The sequence below is a fragment of the Danio aesculapii genome, chromosome 1, assembly GCF_903798145.1.
Source record: "Danio aesculapii chromosome 1, fDanAes4.1, whole genome shotgun sequence".
In the NCBI taxonomy this organism is placed as follows: domain Eukaryota; kingdom Metazoa; phylum Chordata; class Actinopteri; order Cypriniformes; family Danionidae; genus Danio; species Danio aesculapii.
In genome coordinates this window covers 12,295,517-12,321,788 of record NC_079435.1, presented here as the reverse complement: position 1 = coordinate 12,321,788, position 26,272 = coordinate 12,295,517, and the positions used below count along the sequence as shown (strand labels likewise).

General features: G+C 31.2%; 1 protein-coding gene across 2 annotated transcripts in view; it reads right to left on the bottom strand.

Moving 5' to 3' along the window:
* Window positions 1–26,272, bottom strand: part of LOC130226020 (VPS10 domain-containing receptor SorCS1) — a 360,403-nt gene that overhangs the window by 21,267 nt on the left and 312,864 nt on the right. For both annotated transcript variants that reach the window (XM_056456596.1, XM_056456595.1), the window contains exons 16-23: window positions 22,262–22,395; window positions 17,774–17,887; window positions 13,744–13,915; window positions 11,697–11,883; window positions 6,458–6,591; window positions 6,217–6,340; window positions 3,694–3,806; window positions 811–945 (exon numbers count right to left, since the gene is read on the bottom strand). In XM_056456596.1, the coding sequence (XP_056312571.1) occupies window positions 811–945; window positions 3,694–3,806; window positions 6,217–6,340; window positions 6,458–6,591; window positions 11,697–11,883; window positions 13,744–13,915; window positions 17,774–17,887; window positions 22,262–22,395 (1,113 nt within the window). The remainder of the gene's footprint in view (window positions 1–810; window positions 946–3,693; window positions 3,807–6,216; window positions 6,341–6,457; window positions 6,592–11,696; window positions 11,884–13,743; window positions 13,916–17,773; window positions 17,888–22,261; window positions 22,396–26,272) is intronic.

Genomic DNA, 26,272 nt, shown 5'->3' with positions numbered 1-26,272 from the left:
TGAAAAGAAAATGAATGAATGAATGAATGAATGAATGAATAATAATAATAACAACAACTCTTTAAATATACAAATATGGTAACAAGCTCAGTGGATAACGCAGATTAAAGTTTATGATGAGAAAAATTCCCAATAAAAATGATAAATATTTTATTTTATATTTTATATTATATATATTTATATTATTTGTTTTTATATGTTTAAATTTTAATTTCATTTTTATTTATTTGTGTATTTATATATTTATATATATGAATAAAATTGCTTGTTTGGAGCTCTTAATTTTTCTCTTGAGCATCAGGAATAATGATGATATGGAATGATCTCCTCATAGTTCCAGGAGGAAACTGATTTTCTGGACAAGACTAATCTGTGGTGAGTGTGAACCACTAAAACAGGTTTTTTTAAGAGTGAAACAGGCCAACATTGACATCTGCTGGAGAGCACATGAAACTCTTGCCAAAACTCTGCTTTTTAAAAGTACTTAAAAAGGATTAAAAGCAACATGTGGAGAGAGATAAAGCAAGCAAGACTTTGATTATACTTGAGTGTTTTATGCCAGGCTTGGACTTTAGGTGTGGCACTGCAGACAATATGACTCTCTGGCTTTTTATATAGTGTTTTCCCCGCTCATGGACATTTAAAGAAAGCATAAAACATACACTTTTAAGTGCTTCTTTTATAATGCTGTATCAATTTGTGTCTACAGATTTCAATTACAGTACATGTTTTTAAGGCTGTTTTTTGTCCTGAACTGAATCATAAATCTTCAGCAGCACTTACACCAAATGTTATAATTGTGTCCAGTACCTGATCTAAATGTGTGGCAGTTTTGTCTGGTTTTCCCTCTGTGAGCTGTTTGTCTGGTAGCAGGAAGAACTCGGCTGCTGTGGGCAGTCCAGGCAGAACAGTCACCAGCAGCAGATCTGGACTCACTCCTGTGGCCTGAACATCAGAAAACCACATCACACCAACGTGAGCACCAAACAAAGAATCAAATGTTTCTTTAATAGTTGCATTACTTTAATACAATAATAACCATCCAGAGATGCATTTAAAATATATATGTAAAAATCTAATGTACTATTGGCAGGTTTATTTGTTTAATGGATTTGACTTAAATTTGACATTACATTCCGATTCAGATTTCCTAAATAAGGGTAAATTTATCCATAAACTGTCACAAAAGTTTGTCATGAGGCTTTTTTTGCCATTTTTATATAAATATATTTGACAAGGCCAATGATTATGGAATATTACTTCATCCTTGTTCCACCCTTTAATTTAACAAAAGTTATAAAACAAGAAGCTATCTTACTAAATTTGATCATAGTTTACATGATTAAAAACTGATAGGTCAATCAAACCTAGTGATTTGAATGATAAATGTAAAATATAATAAAAATCGAAAAAAGATGCCTTATTAATATGCCATCAGTACATTTACCCAGTTGGCATACACTTTTATCCGAAGCAACTTACAAGTCTGGATAAAAGAAGCACTTTAAATAATCAGTTGCAGTATATAAATCATTCACAGAAAGGAGAGAGTGTGCCTTCAGGTGGTTTGTCAAGCCCTCTCACCTGCATGAAGCACACTCAGAATCGCACAAAGTTTCCCAAGAAATATGGAGTGTTGATTAGAAAGTATCCGGTGTATATAGATATGGGTTTATGTCTCCTACAGGTGGTTTGTCAAGCCCACTCACCTGTATGAAGCCCACTCAGAATTGTACAACGTTTCCCAAGAAATATGTAGTGTCGATAGGAAAGTGTCTGGTACATATGGAGAGGAAAAGAGTATGCTATCTACAGGTGGTTTGTGAAGCCCTCTCACCTGTATGGAGCACACTCAGAATCGCACAATGTTTCCCAAGAAGTATAGACTGCTTATAAGAAGGTGTCTGGTGCACATGAAGAGGAGAGAGCGTCTCCTATAGGTGGTTTGTCAAGCCCACTCACCTGTATGGAGCACACTCAGAATTAAACAATGTTTTCCAAGAAGTATTGAGTACTTATAAGAAGGTGTCTGGTGGACACGAAGAGGAGAGAGTGTCTCCTACAGGTGGTTTGTGAAGCCTACTCACTTGTAAGGAGCACACTAAGAACCGCACAATGTTTCCCAAGAAATATGGAGTGTTAATATGAAAATGTCTGCCATCTACAGGTGGTTTATGAAGCCCTCTCACCTTAATGGAGCACACTGAGAATCGCACAATGTTTCCCCATGAGGTATAGAAAGCTTATAAGAAGGTGTCTGGTGCACATGAAGAGGAGAGAGAGTGTCTCCTACAGGTGGTTTGTCAAACCCACTCACCTGTATGGAGCACACTCAGAATCGCACAATGTTTCAAAAAGTATAGAGTACTTATAAAAAAGTGTCTGGTGCATACGAAGAGGAGAGTGTGTTCCATACAAGTGGTTTGTCAAGCCCACTCACCTGCATAAAGAACACTCAGAATCGCACAATGTTTCCCAAGAAATATGGAGTGTCGATAAGAAAGTGTCTGGTACACGTGAAGAGGAAAAGTGTATACCATCTACAGGTGGTTTGTGAAGCCCACTCACCAGTATGGAGCACACAGAGAATCGCACAATGTTTCCAGAGAAATATAGAAAGCTTATAAGAAGGTGTCTGGTTCACATGAAGAGGAGAGAGTGTCTCCTACAGGTGGTTTGTCAAACCCACTTACCTGTATGGAGCACACTCAGAATCTCACAGTGTGAGATATGGAGAGGAAAAGTGTATGTCAGCTACAGGTGGTTTGTAAGCCCACTCACCTCTATGAGGCACACTCAGAATCACACAATGTTTCCCAAGAAATATAAAGTGCTTATAAGAAGGTGTCTGGTGCATACGGGAGTGTTGGTATGAATGTATCTGGTGCATACAGAGAGAAAAGCGTGTGGGTATATTTAAAGTTTAACTTCAAAAATTACATTTCGGCATAATTTACTCGCTCATGTCTTCTAGATGCGTTCAGTCAGATCTGACATCAGCAATCTCCCACTTCATTGCTTCCAACAAATCAGTTCTCCAGTGTTTTTCCCTTTGTCTTCCATGCAGAGACACACAAAATTGGTTTGTGTTTGGAATGATAATGAGAGTGAGCAAATAAAGACAGAATTTTCATGTTTGAGCAAACGATCCCTTTCAAACTCAATATAAACATGTCAAATCCTCCCTGGTTGATGTTACAAGGTCACCGCGTCCAGCCACTGTTGTCCATCTGTCCACTGCAGAACTCATTACGCACATTACCAATAAGCAACTGGAGCAGAACACGCATATGGCTCACATGAGACCCGTCATATCCCATAAACATCCATAAAAAAATTCCCACTGTTGGGTTATCATGCCACAGGGGAAGTGCAAGAAAACGGTAATGATTATTATTTGTGTCTATCGTGCCATATGCTTGAACGTTTCTCAAGTTTTTCCTGTCACAGTGACATGAAAGGAAGGAGAATCTGGATGAGCTCAAAGAGTAGATATATAAGATCTTCAGAGAAAGAGTGGAGCTAGAAAACACACCAAAGCTCCTGATTGTGCTTGTGTTTGGACAAGTTTAATATGGGGAATTCAGGTTTTTAATCAGTTTGTCAGATTAGTTTTTTTAATTATTATTTTAAAGTCAAACATACTTTAATTATTTTATCAAAAGCTTCACATTTGATATAGTGAGAACTCACCTGCATCATTGAGGTTTTAATGACTCGACTCACATCGAGTCTCCATTCGGCCACGTCAGGGTTATGGTCATCCAGATTTGACGAAAAGGCAAGAAGATGAGACCTGAAGTATTCTGGAATTGAGACATTGCACAAAAGTTATATATTATTGTGATTATTGTTGCTTTTTTAAATCAGAAATTATTGCAGTATTAAGATTGAGATGCAAATTCTTGTGCAGTTTTAATGATTTATTTATTATTATTTTTTACTTGATTAATGATGGGTGGGATTTTTTCTCCTGAGAAAAAAGGTTAGTTAAAAATAAATAAAAATAAATACTATTTTATTTTTCCTTATAATATTCACTGCACATCTCTTATTTATTTAAATTTATTTATTTATTTATTTATTTTTATTTATTAATTAATTAATTTATTAATTTATTTATTATAATTTTTTTTTACTTGATTAATGATGGGTGGGATTTTTTTTATCTCCTGAGAAAAAAAGGTTATTTAAAAAAATAATATAAATAAATACTATTTAATTTTTCCTTATAATTTTCACTGTGCAGCTCTTATTTATTTAAATGTATTTATTTATTTATTTATTTATTTATTTATTTATTTATTTATTTACCCAAAGAACTGCTTTCGAAATAAACATACCATTATAGTATTCATTACTTATTTGATCTAACTTATTGATTCTAGCTAATATTTTCAGTTTTCATTATGTTTTGTTAAAAAACAGTTTAACAGTTTAATCTTAATTTCAGTTTAATTTGTGTTGTTGTATTAATAGCGTCCAGCTTTTTTCACAATTTGTAGCAGTCTTTTTTATCAGACTTTGCCCAATTATAGTGTAATACCTACAGTGTTGCATTTGTAATAAACATATAATATCATAGTACTTATTAAAACAATACAACATATTTAAAAATATTAACATTTTTTATTAGATTTTTTTCCAGTAAATTTATTTTTGTATTTTAGTATAATTTATTTTAATTAAAATCATTTATTTTATTATTAACTGTAGCTAATAGGAAACTATTATAATTAATAAAACTATTACAATTTTAAACTAAAACCTGGAATCATATTAATCCAGTTTTTAGTTTTAAAAAGTACATTTATTAATATGTTTTCCTTCAATTTAATAGTTCTAAATTTCATTATATAATTGCTTAATTTTATTTCTACTGACAATGATTTCAAAAAGTGTTCAAGGTACTTACACTCAAGCCTGAAATTACTCATACCCCTGGCAAATTCTGAAGTTATGAAGGATTATGTACATTTTAGTTGAACTCTTATGTGATCAATTCTGTGTATGTTGGGGTGACCTGTGCCTCAACCCTTACAAACCAGCCTGATCCCACGAGAAAAGTATTTTACGTTTTGTCAGTTTAGTGGCTATTTCCTACGAATTCGTACGAGTTCAGTTGTACAACAATGTACAATTTTACAAAGGAGGCATGGCACCAATGGCATAGCGGACGGGCCCATAGGGCACGCATCGTGGTGGGGCTCTGCGTATTGGGGACCTCACGTGATAAATCTAATTATAGATGTATTTTGCACTACAGGACTGCGTGACACCCAACCCAACCACCGTTGGGGTATAAGCAAATCATACTAAATTGTATGAATTAGACACTAAATCAAAAAGTAACAAATTGCCATGAGATTGTATTTGTACAAACTGATAGGTGTGAACTAAATGATCTTTTTACAATAGGTGTGACTCATTCAGGATCTCAATTGGTATAAACAAAGCAACAGCTGAAACATCTGATAATAAACACAGCTGAGCTTAATAAACACAGAATGGTTTGTTTGTAGCTAGTATAAAGTTATGTCTCACAGACAGTAGGGTTAAGCTACTTGAAAACCAATGAGTTAACATCGACGCTGAGGAACTGTACTATTCAGTGTCTTTAAGTGTTCTCCCTGTAAGAACTTTGCCCAGCTTACTTATTGTATGTGTTAGAGTCATCTAATACATTGGCGAGCCACCCAAGAACAGTTAAGCCAAATACAGCAAAATCTAAGATGAAAGAAGAAATATTTTTCCTTAAATAATTGTTTTTACACAATACTGCCTCTTGTACATCATCTTATTATCTTTTGGGAGAAGCCTGTGTCATTTTCAGTCAAAAAAATAAAAAATCACTGGCTGAATAAAAGTAAATTTTTGAAGAATTCTTTTTTTCCAGAAATTGCCACACTGAAAAAAATTATTCATTGGACTTTTGCATTTCTTTTAAAGGTAAGTGGTTGCAAACAATTTATATGTGCTGAATTTAAACAAACAAATTCAGTTGAACATTTCTAGACATAAATTGTTTGTTTGCATTCAGTCCACATAAATTGTTTGAAACCACTTACTTTAAAAAATGCGGCAAATCCAATGAATCATTTTTTTTCCAGTGCAGAAGTATAAATAATTTTGGATTTGACTGTATATGTTTTAAACACTTTCGGTCTTAATTAACAAGACTAGCTTCAGTCTGTTTGCTCTCAGTGATAAACTCACCATGGACGGCGATGGTTTTCCTGTCCTGCAGGATGTTGTTTCCAGCAGAAACCTGTACGGTGACGATGCTGATTCCCTCTCTGGAGAAGGTGAAGGACACACTCCCATCCAACGTGATCACAGGCTGCGAAAAACACCATCACATACACACATACTCTCAAGAGATACTCCTGTCAGCACAGCTTTATTTACATGCTGCTCACTGAGACACACACAGGTGTGAGACACATGAACACTTTACCTCGGAATTGTTCCCAAACCACCAGATGTAGGTGACTGTTCCCACTTGGCTGGGGTAGAGAACCACCGTCAGATTGACTTCTTTATTTTTCACAGCTACAAAAGGAGCGGAGAGATGGATAGAGTCCAACTGACCTGAGAGAGAGAGAGAGAGAGGTTATGTAAACTGATAGTGTTTTTATAGTTTTGTTTTGTTAATTTAGCCATATTCAAGCCAAAACAGATGGGGTAAACCATAATATGTTTAAAAATAAATGAATAATTGTATATAACTTTAGATTAGCAAAATCTATAGTGCAGTTTGGTACTATCAAATGACAAACAAACAAACAAAATGTGCAAAATAATAAATAATTTTAACCAGTATGCATGTATTGATAGTAAAGATATTTCATTTGTTAAAATATTATGTTTTAAATTGATCAAATTGATTGTAATTGTTATAGTTACCAGAAATGTAGACACTGTGGATTGCTGGAGAACACTGAACTACATTCCCATTATGCACTGCACTCACACACCAGTTTCAGCCTGCCTGATCTCACAAGCAAATGTTACTATTTTACATTTTGTCAGTTTAGTGGCTAATTCCTACGAATTTGTATGTTCAGTCGTACGGAAATATACAATTTTAAGAAGAAGGCATGGCACCCAACCTCACCCTTGTGTACCGTCATTGGAGGATAAGCAAATCATACTAAATTGTACAAATGGGATTGTACGACTTCATTGTCTAGATTTTGGTAGATTTTAGGTCTGTTTTGACTAACAGATTTTTGGCATAGATTTTTTTATAACAGATTTTTGGCATAGATTTTTTTTATTATCTAGATTAATCTCACTGTAATCTTGGAATTAATCTAGATTAATCTAGATTAAAATGGCTCATTTAAATTCTGCCAAAGGCATTCAGAATATGTGTGCTACCCAAATAATGACTAAAAGTAAGTCTTTTAGAACAGGTTTATCAAGCCAGGTGGCGCATTAGACCAGGGGCTCATCTCCTGTTTCCAAAATGCATCACAAACTGCTTGAGAAACTCTTAAACTATGACAATTGGTGATGAAAATAAATTATGTTTGATAAGATGTACTTGTTTACTAACTGTTTATTCAGTTAAACATGAATTTTAAACTGTAGGCCTACATAAACTCGAAACAGCAATTTTTGATTACCTTAATCCGACTAAAGTCATAACTGAACTAAACAAAAATGGATTTAAGACGTGGAGTATGTATATATTAGTGGCATTATTGAAGTAAACACCGCAATCAAACTATTACCATCATGTAGAACTTTCCGCTATATTTTCCGGCAAGATCCACACATACGGCTCTCAGTAAAGGACCGCACACACACACAAACACACACACACACACACACACACACACACACACACACACACACACACACACACACACACACACACACACACACACACACACATACACATACACACATACACATATTGTTAATTGCGGAAGTTTTCTCTTTCCATTTGGCATGCTTTATTAAATTCAATAACACCCTCACCAGTCCTTACTCAATATTTGCGTCTAATACCCCAGTTTGTCACGGGGGCATGAATGAAATGTTCATGAGTGAATGTGAAACTGCCAAACTGCAGTTAAAGTCACCCAAAATTACAGGAAACTTTTACATGACAGCACTTCACATAAACACCTTAAATATATTATTTTCTATTAAGGCAAATAACTAGATTGCAGATGTCCATGTAAACGTAGTCAGTAGTGTCTTCGTAGTAAATGAAAGATCCAGTAGGGATCATTGACCCAGCTCCCAACCCAACTTTGAGAATACATTAACGGCGATATTTTTCTCATTTTACGATAAGTGTCTTGCGTTAACGCAGCATGTTAATGCTGATAACAGCCCACCACTAGTTTTGATGCTTGTTCATTTCATTGTTTATGTTTGTTCTTCTGCCTACCACAACCTTTCGCCTGTTACACTGACAACGCTTTTGGATTATCTACGTGAAACCATCTGTCCCTGTTTGAACCTTGCCTGTTTGACCATTCAAGTGATGTTATTATATATATATATATATATATATATATATATATATATATATATATATATATATATATATATATATATATATATATATATGAGCATTATCACACTCGTAGCAGTGTGATATGGTTGTACATCGGCACTGATGGGAGGCGTACGTTGGCCACCAGTGATGATATACAGCCATATTACACTGCTACGAGTGTGATATTGCTTTATACAACAGTTCCACAGCATAATCATGTATATAAAAAAGAAAATCACACAAGAGTATCAAAAATCCTTCTGAACGAGGAACTACTTTCTTCCGCCATTCATTCAAATCTGCAGCTTTCAGAACAGCAGAAACCGTTACTACTTTACCAACGTCACTTTAGAGCTAGTATTTTAATGATTCTCTAGTGTAATGTCTAAAGTGATGACAAAACAGGTGATTTTGCTGATATTTTTAAATTAGACATGAAATGCCATCAGTCTACAGACATTTCCCAGTATTTCTCTGTTGCAATCGGGAGATCACAATAATTAACCCCAAAAAAGCTGAAGCAAAGCAGATTATTATAGCATAAATACAGCACTTCAAAACACAAAAGAGAGATTGACTTAGAATGTCACTTACCTGTTTTATAATGATTTGAACAGCTGTAGTAGAAATTTATAAGGACTTATAATGCGATCTTTGCTGAATCTCCGAAATTATAAATATTTAAAATAGGCACTATCCTTATAAATAAACAGTAACGTTGCAATCTAAACAACTATGTTCTTGCCTTAAAAAGCCTTAAAAGTACATTATGTTGTCCAACAGTTGCAACATTTCTCAAACTGTAGCGAGACGTTTTCTTCTGCTTGTTTCTCTATGTGGGCGGAATAATACACAAGCGTGAAGGAGTAGGCGGTACGAGTGCTGTTTTTGCAGAATATTGCAAGACTATCAGCCAATCAGATTTGAGAACCAGACAGAACTGCTGTATCAAAATAAATAATATAACTGGATCTTTCTGATTATATTTAATGGAAACTTCTTACTAAACCTTTTCCTAACAATTGCAGCATATATGCGTTTATTCATTCACAAAACGTCTATTCAGGACAGAGTGATCTGCAAATGAAAGTCTTGCACCAGATGCTCCAATTGCTTTATTTGGCACCACAGGAATGACAGACTGAAAATGTTCCTTCTCCCGGATCAATATGTCACTGCGAAGACTTCTGTCTGAATGTTTGTCTGTCTCTCATTCTTAATGTCTTTCTAAATGTGGCCAGTTCATGGAGTAGGTGGACATAAGAGAAAAGCTTAAAGTTTGAGTCACATAATCTCTATTAAATGCTGGTGAGCTTCTTCCAAACAAACACACAACAAGACCGCTAAAAATGTCTACACCATCTGCTCGGAATGTGCTAAAGTAATGTCATCCAACATTAGTAAAACACTTTGTTACATAATAAGAGAGTTTTGTAGAGCCAGACTTTCGGGTTATTGGCATCGAGACGAATCAAGTCGAATCCATATTTTGGCCAAGAACCACCCACACAGTCCAGAAGAGGCCGTTTGACCAACATGTGAAATGACCAATCACACTTTTCACCCTTCTTCAGAACATTACAGGACAGCAACGTCTGAAATGTTGATATATTTATATTATTTGATTTCAGATTTTAGAGGCGGCAGTTCCATAACTGGTCTAAACTATACAATAAAAACAATATTTCTGAATTTTTAAAAATGTGACTGTTTATATTTCTAAATAATAATAATAATAATAATAATAATAATAATAAACTAGCTCTATGTAGCATTATATGAAGTCATTTTTTTCATTCAAGAATCAAACTAAACTAGACATACTATATGTTTTGCACAGTAGAGGATAGATTCAACTAATTGAAAAGACAAAAAATAAATAAAAAAAATTAATACATACATACATACATACCTACATACATACATACAAGTTGAAGTCAGAATTATATTTTTTATAAATAGAATTGTATTTTTGGCATATTGTATTTTTTGTAAATATTCCATTAGGGTTAAATTGACCATTAATAAAGGGTTAATTAAATTCTAACAATATAATATGTTTAATTTAACATGATAGTACTCATAATTATTATTAGTTCATACAGTACTGTATAAACTGTATGTTTTGATTTATTTGAAGAGAATTGTTTATGAGAGTCATTTGCTTAGTAATAGGTTGAAAAACCAACTTGTTAGAGAATCAGGCAAGAATTTTACAGCATGAATCTTTTTGTCTGAATCTTTTTGATTCACCAAATAGAATCAACTCATAAGATCATCTGTTCAGGAATTAACCTAAGCAAGGCATATTGGATTTTTTAGACAGTAGAGGATCGATACAATGAATTAGAATCAAAAACCCCATTTAAATTAAATAGCTTTAAAGCAGAAATTGACCAACATAATATTTTCATTTTAATAAAAATATAGGTCTTCACACATACGGTATAGTATTAAGTTTCACAAGTACAACATGACAGTACTGTAAGCTCATTTAAAAATAATCGTTTACAAGAATTATTTGTTTAAAATATGTTCAAAAAATGCACTCGTTTGAGAATCAGGCAAAGATTTTACAACATGAATCTTTGTGTGACTGTTTTTGATTCACTAAATAGAATCAACTCATAAGAGTCATTTGTTCGGGGCTCAAACCTAACAAGGCATATTGAATTTTTGTAAAAAAAAATCCATTAAAATGAAATAATCTTTTAAAAACTTCAATTAAAAAATTTACCAACATAATATGTATATTTGAATAAAATAGCACTCATGACAATTCTTAGTTCATCATGTGAGCCATTCATTTTAGTTTTTCATTTAAGAAATAAATTTTAAAGTTTGATAGCTGCTAATTGTAAAAGTAACACTAGGTAAAGTTCATCAGTCCAGCACGATATAGTTTAGATCCCGGGGACCTTCATCTTACACTAAAGTGTCTTTCAGCAATAACTGAGAGGGATGATTCCAATCTCATGGTCATAGTTAGAGACTACGAGGCTGAAATCCAAATTGCTTAATGCCGAGTTCAATAGCACCAAGGCCAAATGAGATTTTTTCTGGTCAATAAAGCATAAATGAGACTCAGCGGGTCTGTAAAATACATCAGGGATATAAAAGCAGGCTACGATATGGCTGTCTGTGTTATGCATATTGTTACTCCCACTTCTTGGCTTACATGTAATGTGTAGGAAGAGGAGCACCGTTTCTGAGCCCAGACTGTTCTCTGCCGTGGCTGACACCCGGTAGATGCCCACAGTCTTGTAAATGTGTTTAATGCCATCCTCAATGGAGCTCACGTTGGAGTATGTGAAAGCGTTTCCGTCGCCGAAATCCACAGTGATGCTGGTTTTCGATCCATCACCCTGGAGAGGAAGTAAGGATAATAACATGAAACATCATTAAAAGAAAAAATCTGACAGAAAAAAGTCACATAACTTTCTGTAATATTGCAGCATTTTTTTCACACTTAGCTGATGATTGATAATAAAATGTGTTTGGCATGCTGTCCCAGGAGAGATTCCTGAGCTCAGAAGATCTTTTAGTCAGGAGAAAGGGGAGAAAGGGGAGTCTGAGCTCAGATAGGTCCTGAGAGCTCCCCTGAATTTGTTCGCTTGGCCTATTCCTTGATTATTAGGAGCTGCCATGGTGGAATGAACCGCCTACTATACCAGCACATGTTTATAAGGTGAATGCTCAGTACTAAAAGACTCTGTCCAGTTTGGTTTATTCAATTCACCTACAGTATAGCGCATGTCTTGAACTGTGGGAGGAAACCAGGGGAAACATGCATACTCCACTAAGAAACACTAACTGGCCCAGTCAGGACTCGATCCAACAACCTTCTTGCTGTGAGGCGACAACGCTAACCACTGAGCCACCAAGTCACTCTTTCCTGGATTAATTTAGAAAAGAGCAGGAGGAGTAGCGGTGGATTGGAGGATTCTTCAAAATGAAGATGAGTAAGGTAAGAAAATCTGGTTATTTATGTACGTTTAGATTTGTCTGATTGGCAAATCATATGATAGCTAATGTGGGACCAGCTGTGGTCAATCATAAGCACGTGATCTTCTCAAAATTTGTCTTTAAAACTAGAATTTAGTCTGCAATCAACTTTAATAAAAAACAACCATTTTTTAAGTGGGTTTTACAGATGTCCGGTTATCTTTTGTGGTCTATGGGAAATTTACTATCCTTTTTAACAAGTGTGGTTGAATACCATTTTATCACAGCATTTTAGACATAATTTACTGTATTTTAGACGTCATTGAACCATTTTTTATCATTGTTTAGTATCCAATGGTTCTTGCAATCAAAAAAAGAAACATTTGACAAAAATTTTGTGTATTTTCACAGCAAAACACTGAAATTCAAAAAGTCAGAATTTTTTGCAATATTAAAGTTATTTTTTCTTAGATAGACAGTAAAACTGTTTTGAAAAATTGTTGGAAAACAAACCAAAAAACAGCCAAAAAGGTAATTGAAAGCACAACTGTTTTAAAAACCCTTGAAAACAAACAGCCAAAAAAGTCAAAACTTTCTGTATTATTAAAGTGCTTTTTTCTTAGAAAGATAGCAAAACTGTTTTGAAACATAAAACAAGTAGTAAAAATTGTCACAGAAAGTTCTGTAATGTTGCAGTATTTTTAAAAGAAAAGCAAAACTTTTTTGAAACATTATTTAAAAGAAAACAGCCAAAAAAAAGCAAAAAAAATGTCCGAATTTTCTAAGCTTAATATTATTGTTATTTTTTCAATAATAATACAGAAAGAAAATCTCACAGAAAGCTTACAAACAACTTAAAACTTACAAAAACAGCAAAAAAAGTCAGAACTTTCTGTAATTTTGAAATATTTTTTCTTACATAGAAATGATGGCAACAGTTGAATAACTTTCTGTAATATTTGACTTTTTGTCTTAGACAACAACAAAAACTGTTTTGAAACATCATAAAAAATCTGTAATATTTTAGTATTTTTTTTCTTCCTAAAACAGAAAGCAAAATTGTTTAGAAAAAAAAAAAAAAACATCTGACGGAAAAAAGTTTCTGTATTTCTTGAGTATTTAAAAACAATTTCTTAGACATAAAGAAACACTGTTTTGAAACTTCATTGGAAAAAAAAAACATCCCAAAAAGTCACATAACTATCTGTAAAATTGGATGTTTTTTCTCTTTTCTTAGACAGAAAAAAAACTGCTTAAAAAAACAGAAAAGAGCTCAATACCTCCTCCAGGAAGACGAGGAAGGTGACGTTGCTGGCCAGAGTTGCTGTGAGCTTCCCTTCGCTGGTCACTAAATGAAGGCCACGAGGAGCCTGACTGGGACACGGCTGTCTGCGGGCTGTGTACCGCTCCATCACACCACCTGTGCAGTTATTAGACACCACCTTCCTGTACCTGCAGACACACACAAATTCATTTTGATTTATTTGTGTTCTGAACAGTGTAATTCACAGAATTATTAGCCCCCTGTTTATTTTTTCACCAATTTCAGTATAACGGAGAGAAGATTTTCTCAACATATTTCTAAACATAATAGTTTTAATAACTCATTTCTAATAACTGATTTATTTTATCTTTGCCATGATGACAGTAAATAATTTTTGACTAGATATTTTTCAAGACACTTCTATACAGCTTAAAGTGACTTTTAAAGGCTTAACTTGTTAATTAGGTTAACTAGGCAGGTTAGGGTAATTAGGCAAGTTATTGTATAATGATATTATTGTTCTGTAGACTATCAAAAAAAATTGCTTAAAGGGGCTAATAACTTTGACCTTAAAATTATTTTTAAAAAATTAAAAACTGCTTTTATTCTAGCCGAAATAAAACAAATAAGACTTTCTCCAGAAGAAAAAATATTATCAGACATACTGTGAAAATTTCCTTGCTCTGTTAAACACCGTTTGGGAAATATTTCAAAGAGAAAAAAAAAACAGCAGTAATGCCGTCCACACAGAGGAAAGCAATCAGCTGGTAGAGCATAAAGAAACAGAAGCCGTGGGCGGTGTCATACCACCCTGTAGCATTCATTTTAAAGACGAAATGCTGCCATACATAGCTCTGGCTACATAATTCACAATCTCCGGAAATGTATACAAGAGTACGTTTTCACAATGAGCCTGTGTTGACATTCACACAATTTTTTTCAGGCTCTAGACTGTAGCTTCGGTAATATCACTTTTACAGCAAAGCATTGATTATTTTCATTGCTTTTAAAGTGATATAACTGAACAAACACGGGAGGCTGAAAACAATTTAGATAGAAATTTCTGAAGATTTTTACATTTGATCTCTTCCTATGTAAATAATAGATTCTAACCAGTTGGAATTGGAGCAAGATGAAGCACGTGCTCACATTACTCCCAATGTCATCATTAAACTATCTCTTCAAATAGTTTCATATTTTATCCTTACATAAGATATGATCTTTACACCATTTGTATATTTCTGTAAACAAACACAAACCCAAAACTTTATATGGTGCTACGAACAGCCATTAACTAAATATTTACACTGCATTCACCATTTTGTCCCAACTAAACAATCACCTTTCTTCATTCACATATTCCTATAAACATGTCGGTCTGATTTCAAGAGGAAATGGGACTATTTTATGTCAGTTTAGTGGCGGATCCGTACCATATTGTACAAGAAAAATACGATCTGTTCATTTCTGGGCATGCAGATATTAATTACCTACACTGTAAAAAAAATGGGGTGTCAGAAAAAAAAAGTAAAATAATGGCAGTTAAATTACAGCAATTTACTGTAAAATAACAGACTTTAAATTATAGTAATTTCCTTAAATTTAAATTTCCGGTAAATTTCTGTAATTTAACGTCTGTTATTTTACAGTAAATTTCTGTAATTTAATTTAATGTAATTTAATAGCTTAGCTGCCGAAAAAAAAAACAACACAAAATAACTGATTTTTTTTTACAGAGTAACTATTATTAATAGATTAACTGTTTTTTTTACTGTAGTAGTTATAAAACATGATCTTATTCTACATCCCTTATTCTACCCAATACCTAAATCCAACTACTACCTCGCTAAGTATTAATAAGCAGAAAATTAGTAGTTTATTATGCTAACAGTCTTGTTTAATGGTTTGTTAATAGCATGAATTGTAACTTAAATTAAAGCTGCAAGCAGCGATGAAGGGGACCTCGCATCCGGGCTCACCACCGCCCGGTGGCCTTGAGATGACAGAGAACAGTGAACAATATTAATTTAAGCTTATATTTATTAAAAAAAACCTGAGAAAGTCAGATTTGCTCAGTCCCTGAAGCATGCATGCGTTATACTGTAATTTCATAAAGTGGTTCTATGAAGCAATGATAAACAATATATGGGGTGCTAGCAAAGCTTGAATGAGAAAGAAAAAGTAAATTTTATTAGTGCTGTACTGTATGTCCTTTTTTCAATTTCAAACCACAAATGGAGACATTATAAAAAATGTCCTGCTTCCGCTTGTCTATATGATGGTAGTGAACAGCAACAGACAATAGGTTTTGTTGAATAATGAACTGAATTCATTGTAGTTTTGTTTTGTTTTGTTTTTTAATAAAATCCTGACCTTCGCTGTTTGTCTCTGTTCTAGACTGTGTGTTCAAGAGTGGGGTCACCTTTATTTCAATTGTATTTTATATAATACTGATTGCGTCAAAGCAGCTTTACAGAGACAGACAGACAATGAAGTAGTGAGGTAAGAAGATTCGGCAATATGAAAGTTCAGTATTTTAACATTCAAGTATTGGAAAACGGAAGAGTTTATTAGCGCCACAGTTCATATAGACCTGTTTAGAAAGAAAAATTAAATAAATAATAATACATTTAAAAAAATCCAGATTAAAATTAAGATGCACTAAATTTTCGGCCAATAATTTGTGGCATTTTCGATTTCAATCCACATGCTGCAGTTTGGGGAATCTACTGTATATTTTCATAATTTCTATATTTATTACAATTTTAAATAATTAATACAATAATGTAAATGTATTTTTAAATAATTCTGTAATTATTTTGTATTTAAAAAAATGCAATACAAGTATATTTTTGTTTGTATCAATTATAGTTGTATCAGAGTATTATTGAAAATATTTATATTATAGAATTGACAATAATCTCTATTAGCGACTCACACTTGGAAGCAAGAAAAATTCAAATAAAGAAAAATTATTTATATTAATATTTATAATAAATTAATTTTTTTTGACCAAGTGTATTTTTATTATCAGCTAAGTATTTTCATTTAAGTGCATCCATAATTAAAATTATAAATCATCCTAAATAGTTTCTTATTCACTGAGGAATATCTCCAGCTCTGTTTACCTGATAAAATTCAGAATGATGACTGGTCATTATGGCAACTTGTTTTATGATGAACACAACAGGTGTACGTATCTCAGAGAAAAAATAATGACATATTTCTATTTATTTTCATATTTGTTCTCACAACTTAGAATCTCAAGAAGACACACTTGAACAAAAAGACTGCTGGTCAAGGTCAGGATTCTTGTTAAACAAAACATTTTTAGCTTGCTTTTCAGCAAAGCTCTTTTATACAGAATGTGTTTCTTGCGACCACCCTGTGATACTTTTGAATCTTTAAACTTAATTCTGATTGATATTCACTGCCATTATACGGATGAATGTCAGAGGAAGAGTTCTTAAAAAGAAATTTCAAATAAAATAAAATAAAATAAAATAAAATAAAATAAAATAAAATAAAATAAAATAAAATAAAATAAAATAAAATAAAATAAAATAAAATAAAATAAAATAAAATAAAATAAAATAAAATAGAACTGAATTAAATTCAATAAAATTAAAAAAAAAAAAATAAAAAAACAATAAATTTAAATGAATTTAAAAATAAAAATAATAAAATAAAATAAATAATAAAAAATAGAATAAATTAAATAAAAAACTTAATTAAATAAAAATGTAAAACTAAAAAACAATAAAATAAAATAAAATAAAATAAAATAAAATAAAATAAATTACAAAGCACACAATCCTAAAGAAAGCCTCATTAGGATTAGTATAAGTAAATTAGTAATAAATTAATTAAGTAAAAAAATAAACAAATAAATAAATACATTTTGTAAGCTTTTGATTTATTTAAAGCATAGTTGCAGAATTAAAAAAGTAAAATAATAATAATAAATTTAAAAACTTGATTGGTCCCTGGACCATTGCTATAAATCAGCTACAGTATGTGAAAATCACATGAAATATTGTTCTCACCCAGTGCTGTTGAGGAACGTGTGCTCTGTAGTGCAGGTTCGAGACATGGAGGATGGTGGAAACCAGAACGCTGGAGTACATTTCCCATCAGTCCTTCTCTCGAAACCATAATCACTGGTACGAGAGAGAGAGAGAGAGAGAGAGAGAGAGAGAGAGAGAGAGAGAGAGAGAGAGAGAGAGAGAGAGAGAGAGAGAGAGAGAGAGAGAGAGAGAGAGAGAGAGAGAAAGAGAGAGACTCCTAATTAATAAAGCATTTCAGAATCAGAAACAGAATGAGCTTAATTCAGCCACTGTCTATATACACACACAAATATATATATAGTACAGTACATAACTGCGTCACGCTTTATTTTAATGTACAGTTCATGCTATAAACAAACCATTAACTAATACTAATTAGCTGCTTAATAATATTAAGGTAGTTTAGGTATTGGGTATGATTAGGGATGTAGAAAAGATCATACTTTTGTCCATCATTGTTGGAGGACATTAGAATATTTGTCTGTCATAACTCCCTGCCATTTCTTGGATAAAGACGATGTTTATGTTGAGAGAGACTTGAGAGGTCATAATATTGAATATATGTCTGATTTCTATTTAATATACAGTATTGGCTGCTATTATTAATGTGACTGAATACAGCACTTCTCCTCACTAAATGGAGCGTTTGTAGTAGCTGTCAAGAATATCATTTAGTGTAAAAGAGTTCAGTTAGACATTTTGAACTTATTATTAGTCTCCATTGCATGCTTTAATATATTTCTTCTCTGTAATGGTTTTCATTGTACAGGACATTGTATGGACAGGGACAGTAGAATATGTCATTCATATGAATATTTAGCAGATAACCTCAAGATAAAATGTTCAAAGGTATCAACATTTTAACAGTAGTAGATACATATAAATATACTTTTAAATAAACAAATCTAAAAAAAAATTATTAGCAAAATATTAATTGTTATAACACAAACATAATAATTATTTTTCTGAATGTTTTAATACATATAAATATAAACAAACAAATATAAAAAATCTCCTATTTTGGTGAGTGTTTTTTATTTATTATTTTTATATATTATTATAAATTTAAATAAAAAAAAAATACTCAGCTAAATATTAATTGTTGTTATCCCCAAAAAATCTGGGTAACAACAATTATTATTTTGCAGGATGTTTTTTTTTTTATAAATAGAATCTAAATATAAACAAAAAAAAACACAAATAAAAAATATATTAATTTGGTGTGTTGTTTCAATGAATATGAATATAAAAAAACATAAAAAACACATAAAAAAAACTCAGCAAAAAAATAAAATGATATTACCCTAAATAATCATAATTATTTTTGGTAACAACAATTAGTATTTTGCTGAATGTTTAAATAAATACAAATATAAACAAACAAATATAAAAACTGCTATTATACTGGTGTGTTTTTTTATAAATATAAATATAAATGAATAAAAAAATACTCAGCTTAATAATCATTGTTGTTACCCAAAATAATTTTAAATAAACAAATCTAATAAATAATAATAATAAAAATAATAATAATAATAATAATAATAATAATAATAATAATAAGGGTAACAACCATTATTATTTTGCTGAATTTTTTTATAAATATAAATATAAAAACAGCTATTATTTTGCAGAGGTTTTTTTTATATTTAAATATAAATAAATGAAAAAAGAAATACTCAGCTAAACAATAATTGTTGTTACCCAAAATAATTTTGGGTAACAACAATTATTATTTTGATAATTGTGTTATATAAATATAATATGAATATAAACAAACTAACAAATATAAAAATACTTTTAATTTCATGTGTTTGAATAATATTATTATAAATATAAATATAACTTGTTGTTACCCCAAAAAATCCCTCAAAATAATTTTAGGCAACAATTATTTGGATTTTAATAACAACACAATTATGTTACTGAGTTTTTCCCTCTTTTTTCTTGTGCCGGTACATTAGCAATATTGTGTTTAAAATTGAACTCAATATTAATCATCTGTAGTTTGTTGGCCGCTTATATTAAATATAGTATAAAAACAGCTTGCATAATATTTCTCAACTATATAATAGCTTGCAAACAAACAAACAAATACATCAAACAAACAAACTAAAAAAATAAATAAATAGATAAATAAATAAAAGGGACTAAGCTGAAAAGAAAATGAATGAATGAATAAATAAAATACAGTTATTTTTTCTTTCTTTCTTTCTTTCTTTCTTTCTTTCTTTATTTATTTATTTATTTATTTATTTATTTATTTATTTATTTATATTGTGCTGAGCAAAGATTAATCACAATTATTCATGTCCTAAATAAAGGTTATATGATAAAATATCGATATATCATATTATCATTATGACATAATAATATCATATTATTACATTTTAAATATTTTTTTTATATCAAAATATAATAATACACATAACATACACCTAAAATAACATTTTATTCTCCATGTGATTTTTTGCTAATAGTTTTCCCAGCACTATTTATTTCTTTATTTATTTGTTTGCAAAGTGGGTGTCATTCTTGATAATGTCAGCTCACGCACTGTTACAGCAATAATTATAACATTATCATAGATGATGAATATCACACACACACACACACACACACACACACACACACACACACACACACAGACACACACACACACACACACACACACGAACCCTGGGTATCCAAAAATAACTGACACCTACATTTTTCATTTTTTTCATTTTAGACCAAACTGTCAAACATCCAAAGTTTCTTTTTTTATATATCCCACAATGCAACTCAACAGCCCAATCAGGAAAACGAATGACAGTAATTAGCAGAACAAGCGGCACAGATGCAGCAGCTTGTGTTGGTAAACGCACAGCACTTCACTCTCTGATTAACAACTTTCACACTTTGTTCCACAAGGCCTCGAGAGGCCTGCGAAATCTGGAACTTTCCAGAACAGTGGCATTAATAACGTTGATAATTCAGGGAAAAATGAGGGGAGAGGCCACATTTACATGACGAGGGACCAGCGTCAGGAATACAAATGGAGGATTTAAGCTATGGAGCATGAGGTGTAAAATCCTGCACAGGACAGAAGGAGAGATGGTGTGTTTTTGCATGAAGCAAAGTGTGTGTGTGTGTTCATCTGTCGCTCAGTAAAGATATTCCAGCAACTCTTCTGACTGTACTAAAAATGACTGTCTCTACAGGGCCTACAGTTTAAATTGGAGTAAAAAAAAACTGTATTGCAAGTACATGAAACAGAGTTACATTAGTTGAATTGGAATTTTACAGTTTTTAGTAACTCTAATTAAGCCAGAGAATGCAATTTGGTTTAGCATGATTATGAAATTAGATAGTACTTAGAGTTACAATTGTAAGTATGAAACCGAAAAGTGTTTTTAGTGATTCGAATATTTCTCCACGGAAATATTTCTATAGATTTATATCATGTTTCTGTTGTAATTAAATAAAAAAATATTATTATTATTATTATTATTATTATTATTATTAATAATAATAATCTTTTAAATTTACATTTCAATCAATTCTGGTCCCACTTTTATAAAAATATTATTGAAGCAATTGACTATTTCTTCTTTATTATTTATTTTATGGTCACTTTCAGTGAAATATTCAGGATAATTTATATTTTTAGTTCCATTTCTTATAATTTTATTTAATATATTCCATAAGCCTTTCAAATTGTTTCTATTATTATCTAATATTTTATTTTAATACTACTACTACTAATAATAATAATAATAATCTTTTGAATTTGCATTTCATTATAAAATAATAATAACAGTAGTAGTAACAACAACAACAACAACAACAACAATAATAATAACAGTAATAATAATAATAACAGTAATAATAATAAGGATTAATAATAATAATAATAATAATAATAATAATAATAATAATAATAATAATAATAATAATAATAATTAATAATAATAATAATAATAATAATAATAATAATAATAATAATAATAACAATAATAATAATAATATTAATAAACATATAATAAACATATAACAAATTAATACTTTAGTATTAAAGTTCCATAAAATGGGTATTACAAAACAAGAAATTGAGGGCAATCAAATTAAATTAAAGTAACTAAAAAGTTATTAAAAGTTATTAAAAGTAATTAAAATCACCTGTTTTCAGTCTAACAAAAAATAAATTCATTATCTTGAATATTTAGTTTGTTTTTGTTTGTTTGTTTGTTTTTTCACTTATTACTAGGCTCATTTTTGCAGCACTTAATTATGAGAATAATCAATTAACTATTCTCCTGTGCTTCTGTGCTGAGTTATAACTCACTTTATACTTTTACAAAGTATAATATCACAATATGCTCTTCAAATTCAGTTCTCTACGAGCTTCAGTAAAACATCAAAGCAGCCCAGCAAGTGTTAGCCCAGAACCTTAAAATCTCAATAAGAAAAAAAACCTCCACTTACCACTCAAAGTCCGACTCGGTGCAGTAACACGGCTCAGAGATCATGGTGACGGAGTAGGTTTTACCCATAACACACCTGGCTGTGGCCTTCAACTTCCTGTAGACTCTTTTAACTCCCATAAGGCATCGCTCGCCCTACAACGCAAGATTTCATACACACACACAGACACATGCACACACTAATATTATCTACAATAAAACTGGCATATGGTGCTCTCCTTCAGGTTTATTTCAGTTCTCACATGAATAATTCATAACAGTGAAGCATGTGCGTATCACCCTCAATATAGAAAAAAGAAAGATGACGAAAGAAAATAGGAAAGAGGGAGAGAAAATAAAGTTTCCACTCATCGTGTTCCATCTTTTGTTTCTTACATTCAAACTCAAGGTTATTTTTGTGACAAGTTTCAGGATATTAATGGTAAAGTCTTTTGTTAACATTCTTTCTTCAAATTAGTGCACTGAATAATCTGGTGTGTTATAAGTCAATTGCTTAAATTTATTATATTAAATTAATTTAATTTATTTAAAAATATTGTTAAATATTATTCATTCAAGGCAATGTGGTTGCGCAGTAGGTAGTGTTCTGTGTGGAGCTTGCATATTCACCCGGCATTCGCGATAATCTGATCCCCAAACTTGTCACTTGTCACTTTATGTACACTGGAAGCTTCTGTAGCCAAAACAAATTCCTTGTGTGTGTGAAGCACATTTGGCAAAAAAACTGATTCTGATTCTGAAATTAATAAAGGGACTAAGACAAAAAAAAAAATTAATGAATGAATTGGTCATTCATTCATTCATTCATTCATTTTCTTTTCAGCTTAATCCCTTTATCAATCTGTTGTTGCCACAGCAAAATAAACAGCCAACTTATCCAGCATATGTTTTACGAACCCTTCAGAGGGAAACATCCATACATACTCATTCACACACATACATTCCAATCAATTTTGTTTACCCAATTCACCTATAGCGCATGTCTTTGGACTGTGGGGGAAACCGGAGCACCCGGAGGAAACCCACACGAACACGGGGAGAACATGCAAATTCCACACAGAAATGCCAATGCTCGAACCAGCGACCTTCTTGCTGTAAGGCGATCGTGCTACCCACTGCACCACCGTGCTGCCCTTATTAAATATTATATAAATATATAATAAAATATTGATAATAATTATAAACAAATACACAAATATGAACAAATGAATGTAATTTAATTTAAATTAATTTTACTTATTTTTATTTAATAAAATTTTATATTTCAATGCATTTTAATTTAAATTTTAAATATAATTAAATATTACATAAATAAATTAAATAGTGTTTATGAATATAAACAAACACAAATATAAAAATACTATTTCTTTTATTTAATTTTATTTTAAATATAAATATAGTTAAATATCATATACATTTTATTAAATATTAATGATAAATATAAACAAATAAATATAATTTACATACATTTTATTTATTTTTAAATTTAATAAAATTAAATTACATTTTAAAATAAAATGTACTTTAATTTAATTTTAAATATAAATATAATTAAATGTTATATAAATATAATCAAAAATTGTTTAGAAATAACAAACAAATATAAAATACTTTTAATTTAATTTTACTTGAAATACAAATATTATTAAAAATTATATAGACATAATTAAATATTGATAATAAATATAAACAAATACATACAGAATTTTTTTTTTCAAATATTACCAAATACATGTAATTTAAATGTATGTTATTTATCTTTAAATTCAATTTAATTTAATTTTTGAATAAAAAAATTTCTGTTGAACAAAATAAGATGCTGCTTTCTGGCACCCATTGACTTCCATATTAAACAAAATCGTTCAAATCAACCAATATTTTACTAAATATCTTATTTCGTGTTCAACAGAAGTATTTAACTTACATAAGTTCTGAAAAAAGTGAAGGATGAGTAAATCTTGACAGATAATTCTTTTATTTATTTTTTTTTTTTTTTGCTTAAACTTATTTAACTAACTTTATTTAACTCATTTAACTAACCAAATAAGTTAACTTATCTAACTATTCATTTTAGTGATTATTTTATGTACATTAAGAAGCAAACTGATCCCACAAACGGACATAAAATGCACATGCTCACCAGAAAAGTAAAGTCTAGTCAAATAACACGCTGACAATTAATGTAGCACACTTGCAACATTGCAACTATGCGCTGGTAAAATGTTGTCTCGACATTTTTTTTAAACAGTATTATTTAAGTAACTGAGTTGAATTAAAAAGTGACATTATATTATTTACAGAAATAACATTACAAACATATTCATTTTTGGTTTTCAGCCAAGTGAATCTAGATTTTTTCTTTCATCTTTAGCTCTCCTTCTGAAAATCTGGATTCTCAAATCTGAAAAAAATGGATTCAGTGGATTTCCAATTTTTTTTTTAGGGTAAGTGATGGCAAACAATTTATATGGGCTGAATTTAAACAAACAAATTAAATTTAGTAATGATCATCTTATTTGTTTGTTTAAATTCAGCCCATACAAAATTATTTGCAACCACTTACCCTAAAAAAAAAAAAATTAGCGTCTTCCTCTCATCAGGGTATTACTGTAGTCTACAGTCCAAAAGCTGTCCAAACTTTGACACTGTTGTGTCTTCAGTCCACTTCTGTCATCTTCAAGTTTAAGTCTCAGAAATAGAAAAGTGCCAGGAGGATTCAGGTTAAAGTAGGACAGCCTCCGACTAATAAACACACATCTATTATCCTCCTGCGAGAGGACACTTGGCTTCTGGCTTGAGTTCTGGGATATATATTATTCTATCTTTTCAAATATAGTCTCGGACGCTGGGAAAAGCATGTCAGGGCCAGTTAGAGAGAAAGTTTCAAACATCGTGAAGCCAATGCAGTGAATTCTTTATTTGTTTCAATCCAAAGCATCAGGGGTTGACAGACTGGGGAGGCAAGACAGAGCAGAAAACTATCTGATCAAGACGAAGTAGAGATGCAGAACAGAAGGGGATCGTCAGTGACTTTAACATGGAGGATTTGTTGAGCACAAGCAACTGTTACAGTGGAACTAAAAGGAATCATTAAGCTTAAAAAGCTGTTTGTTCTTGGTGACAGATAGTAATGTACTGTACATTTTGTCTTTCAAATTAACAGGGTCACCTTATTTATTCATTGAAAATGACAGAAAAAAAGTTAATAAAATTAGTACATCAAAATAAACAGTTTATGAAGAGTAGTTAAAAAAATCTATCTGTCATATGTATTTATGAGATGTTAATTTATTTATTTAATGAATAAAGTCACATGTTTAACATGTTAAAAATGTAATGAGATATTTATAAAACACTAGAAGCAAGGATTTAACAAAATATGCCCCAAAAGTTACTGTATTATATACAGTGGGAGAAATAAGTATTAAACACGTCACCATTTTCCTTAGAAACTGTATTTCTAAAGGTGCTGTTGACTTGGAAATTTTTTACCAGATGTTGCTAAAAAGAAAGAAATTCATATATGGAAAGAAAACTAATCTCATTAGTTTACAAATCAAGTTATGTGTAATAAAATTAAATTACACAGAACAAAACTATTGAACACACGAAGAAAGGGAGGTGTAGAAAGGCAGTGAAAGCATGGACTGCAGCTGAAATCTCTCTGTCGTTCTTCAGCAACACTCTGCCCTTCGTCAGTGTAAATTAATATTTGCTGCTTCAGTCCAACATCTACATTAGTAGGATGATAAAGATGGAACCAGGGTGGACATTTCAGCAAGACAATGATCCAAAACACAGGCAAGAAAACTCTCAACTGCTTTCAGAGAGAGAAAATCAAGCTGTAGAATGGCCCAGCCAATCACCTGACTTGAATCCAATAGAAAATACAAAATAAAGATCAGATTTGAAAGTTGAAACCTACAGAACCATAAGGATTTTTACACTCTGTTGAGGTCTGTGAAAAACTCACACCTGAGCAATGCATGTGACTTCATATATATATATATAT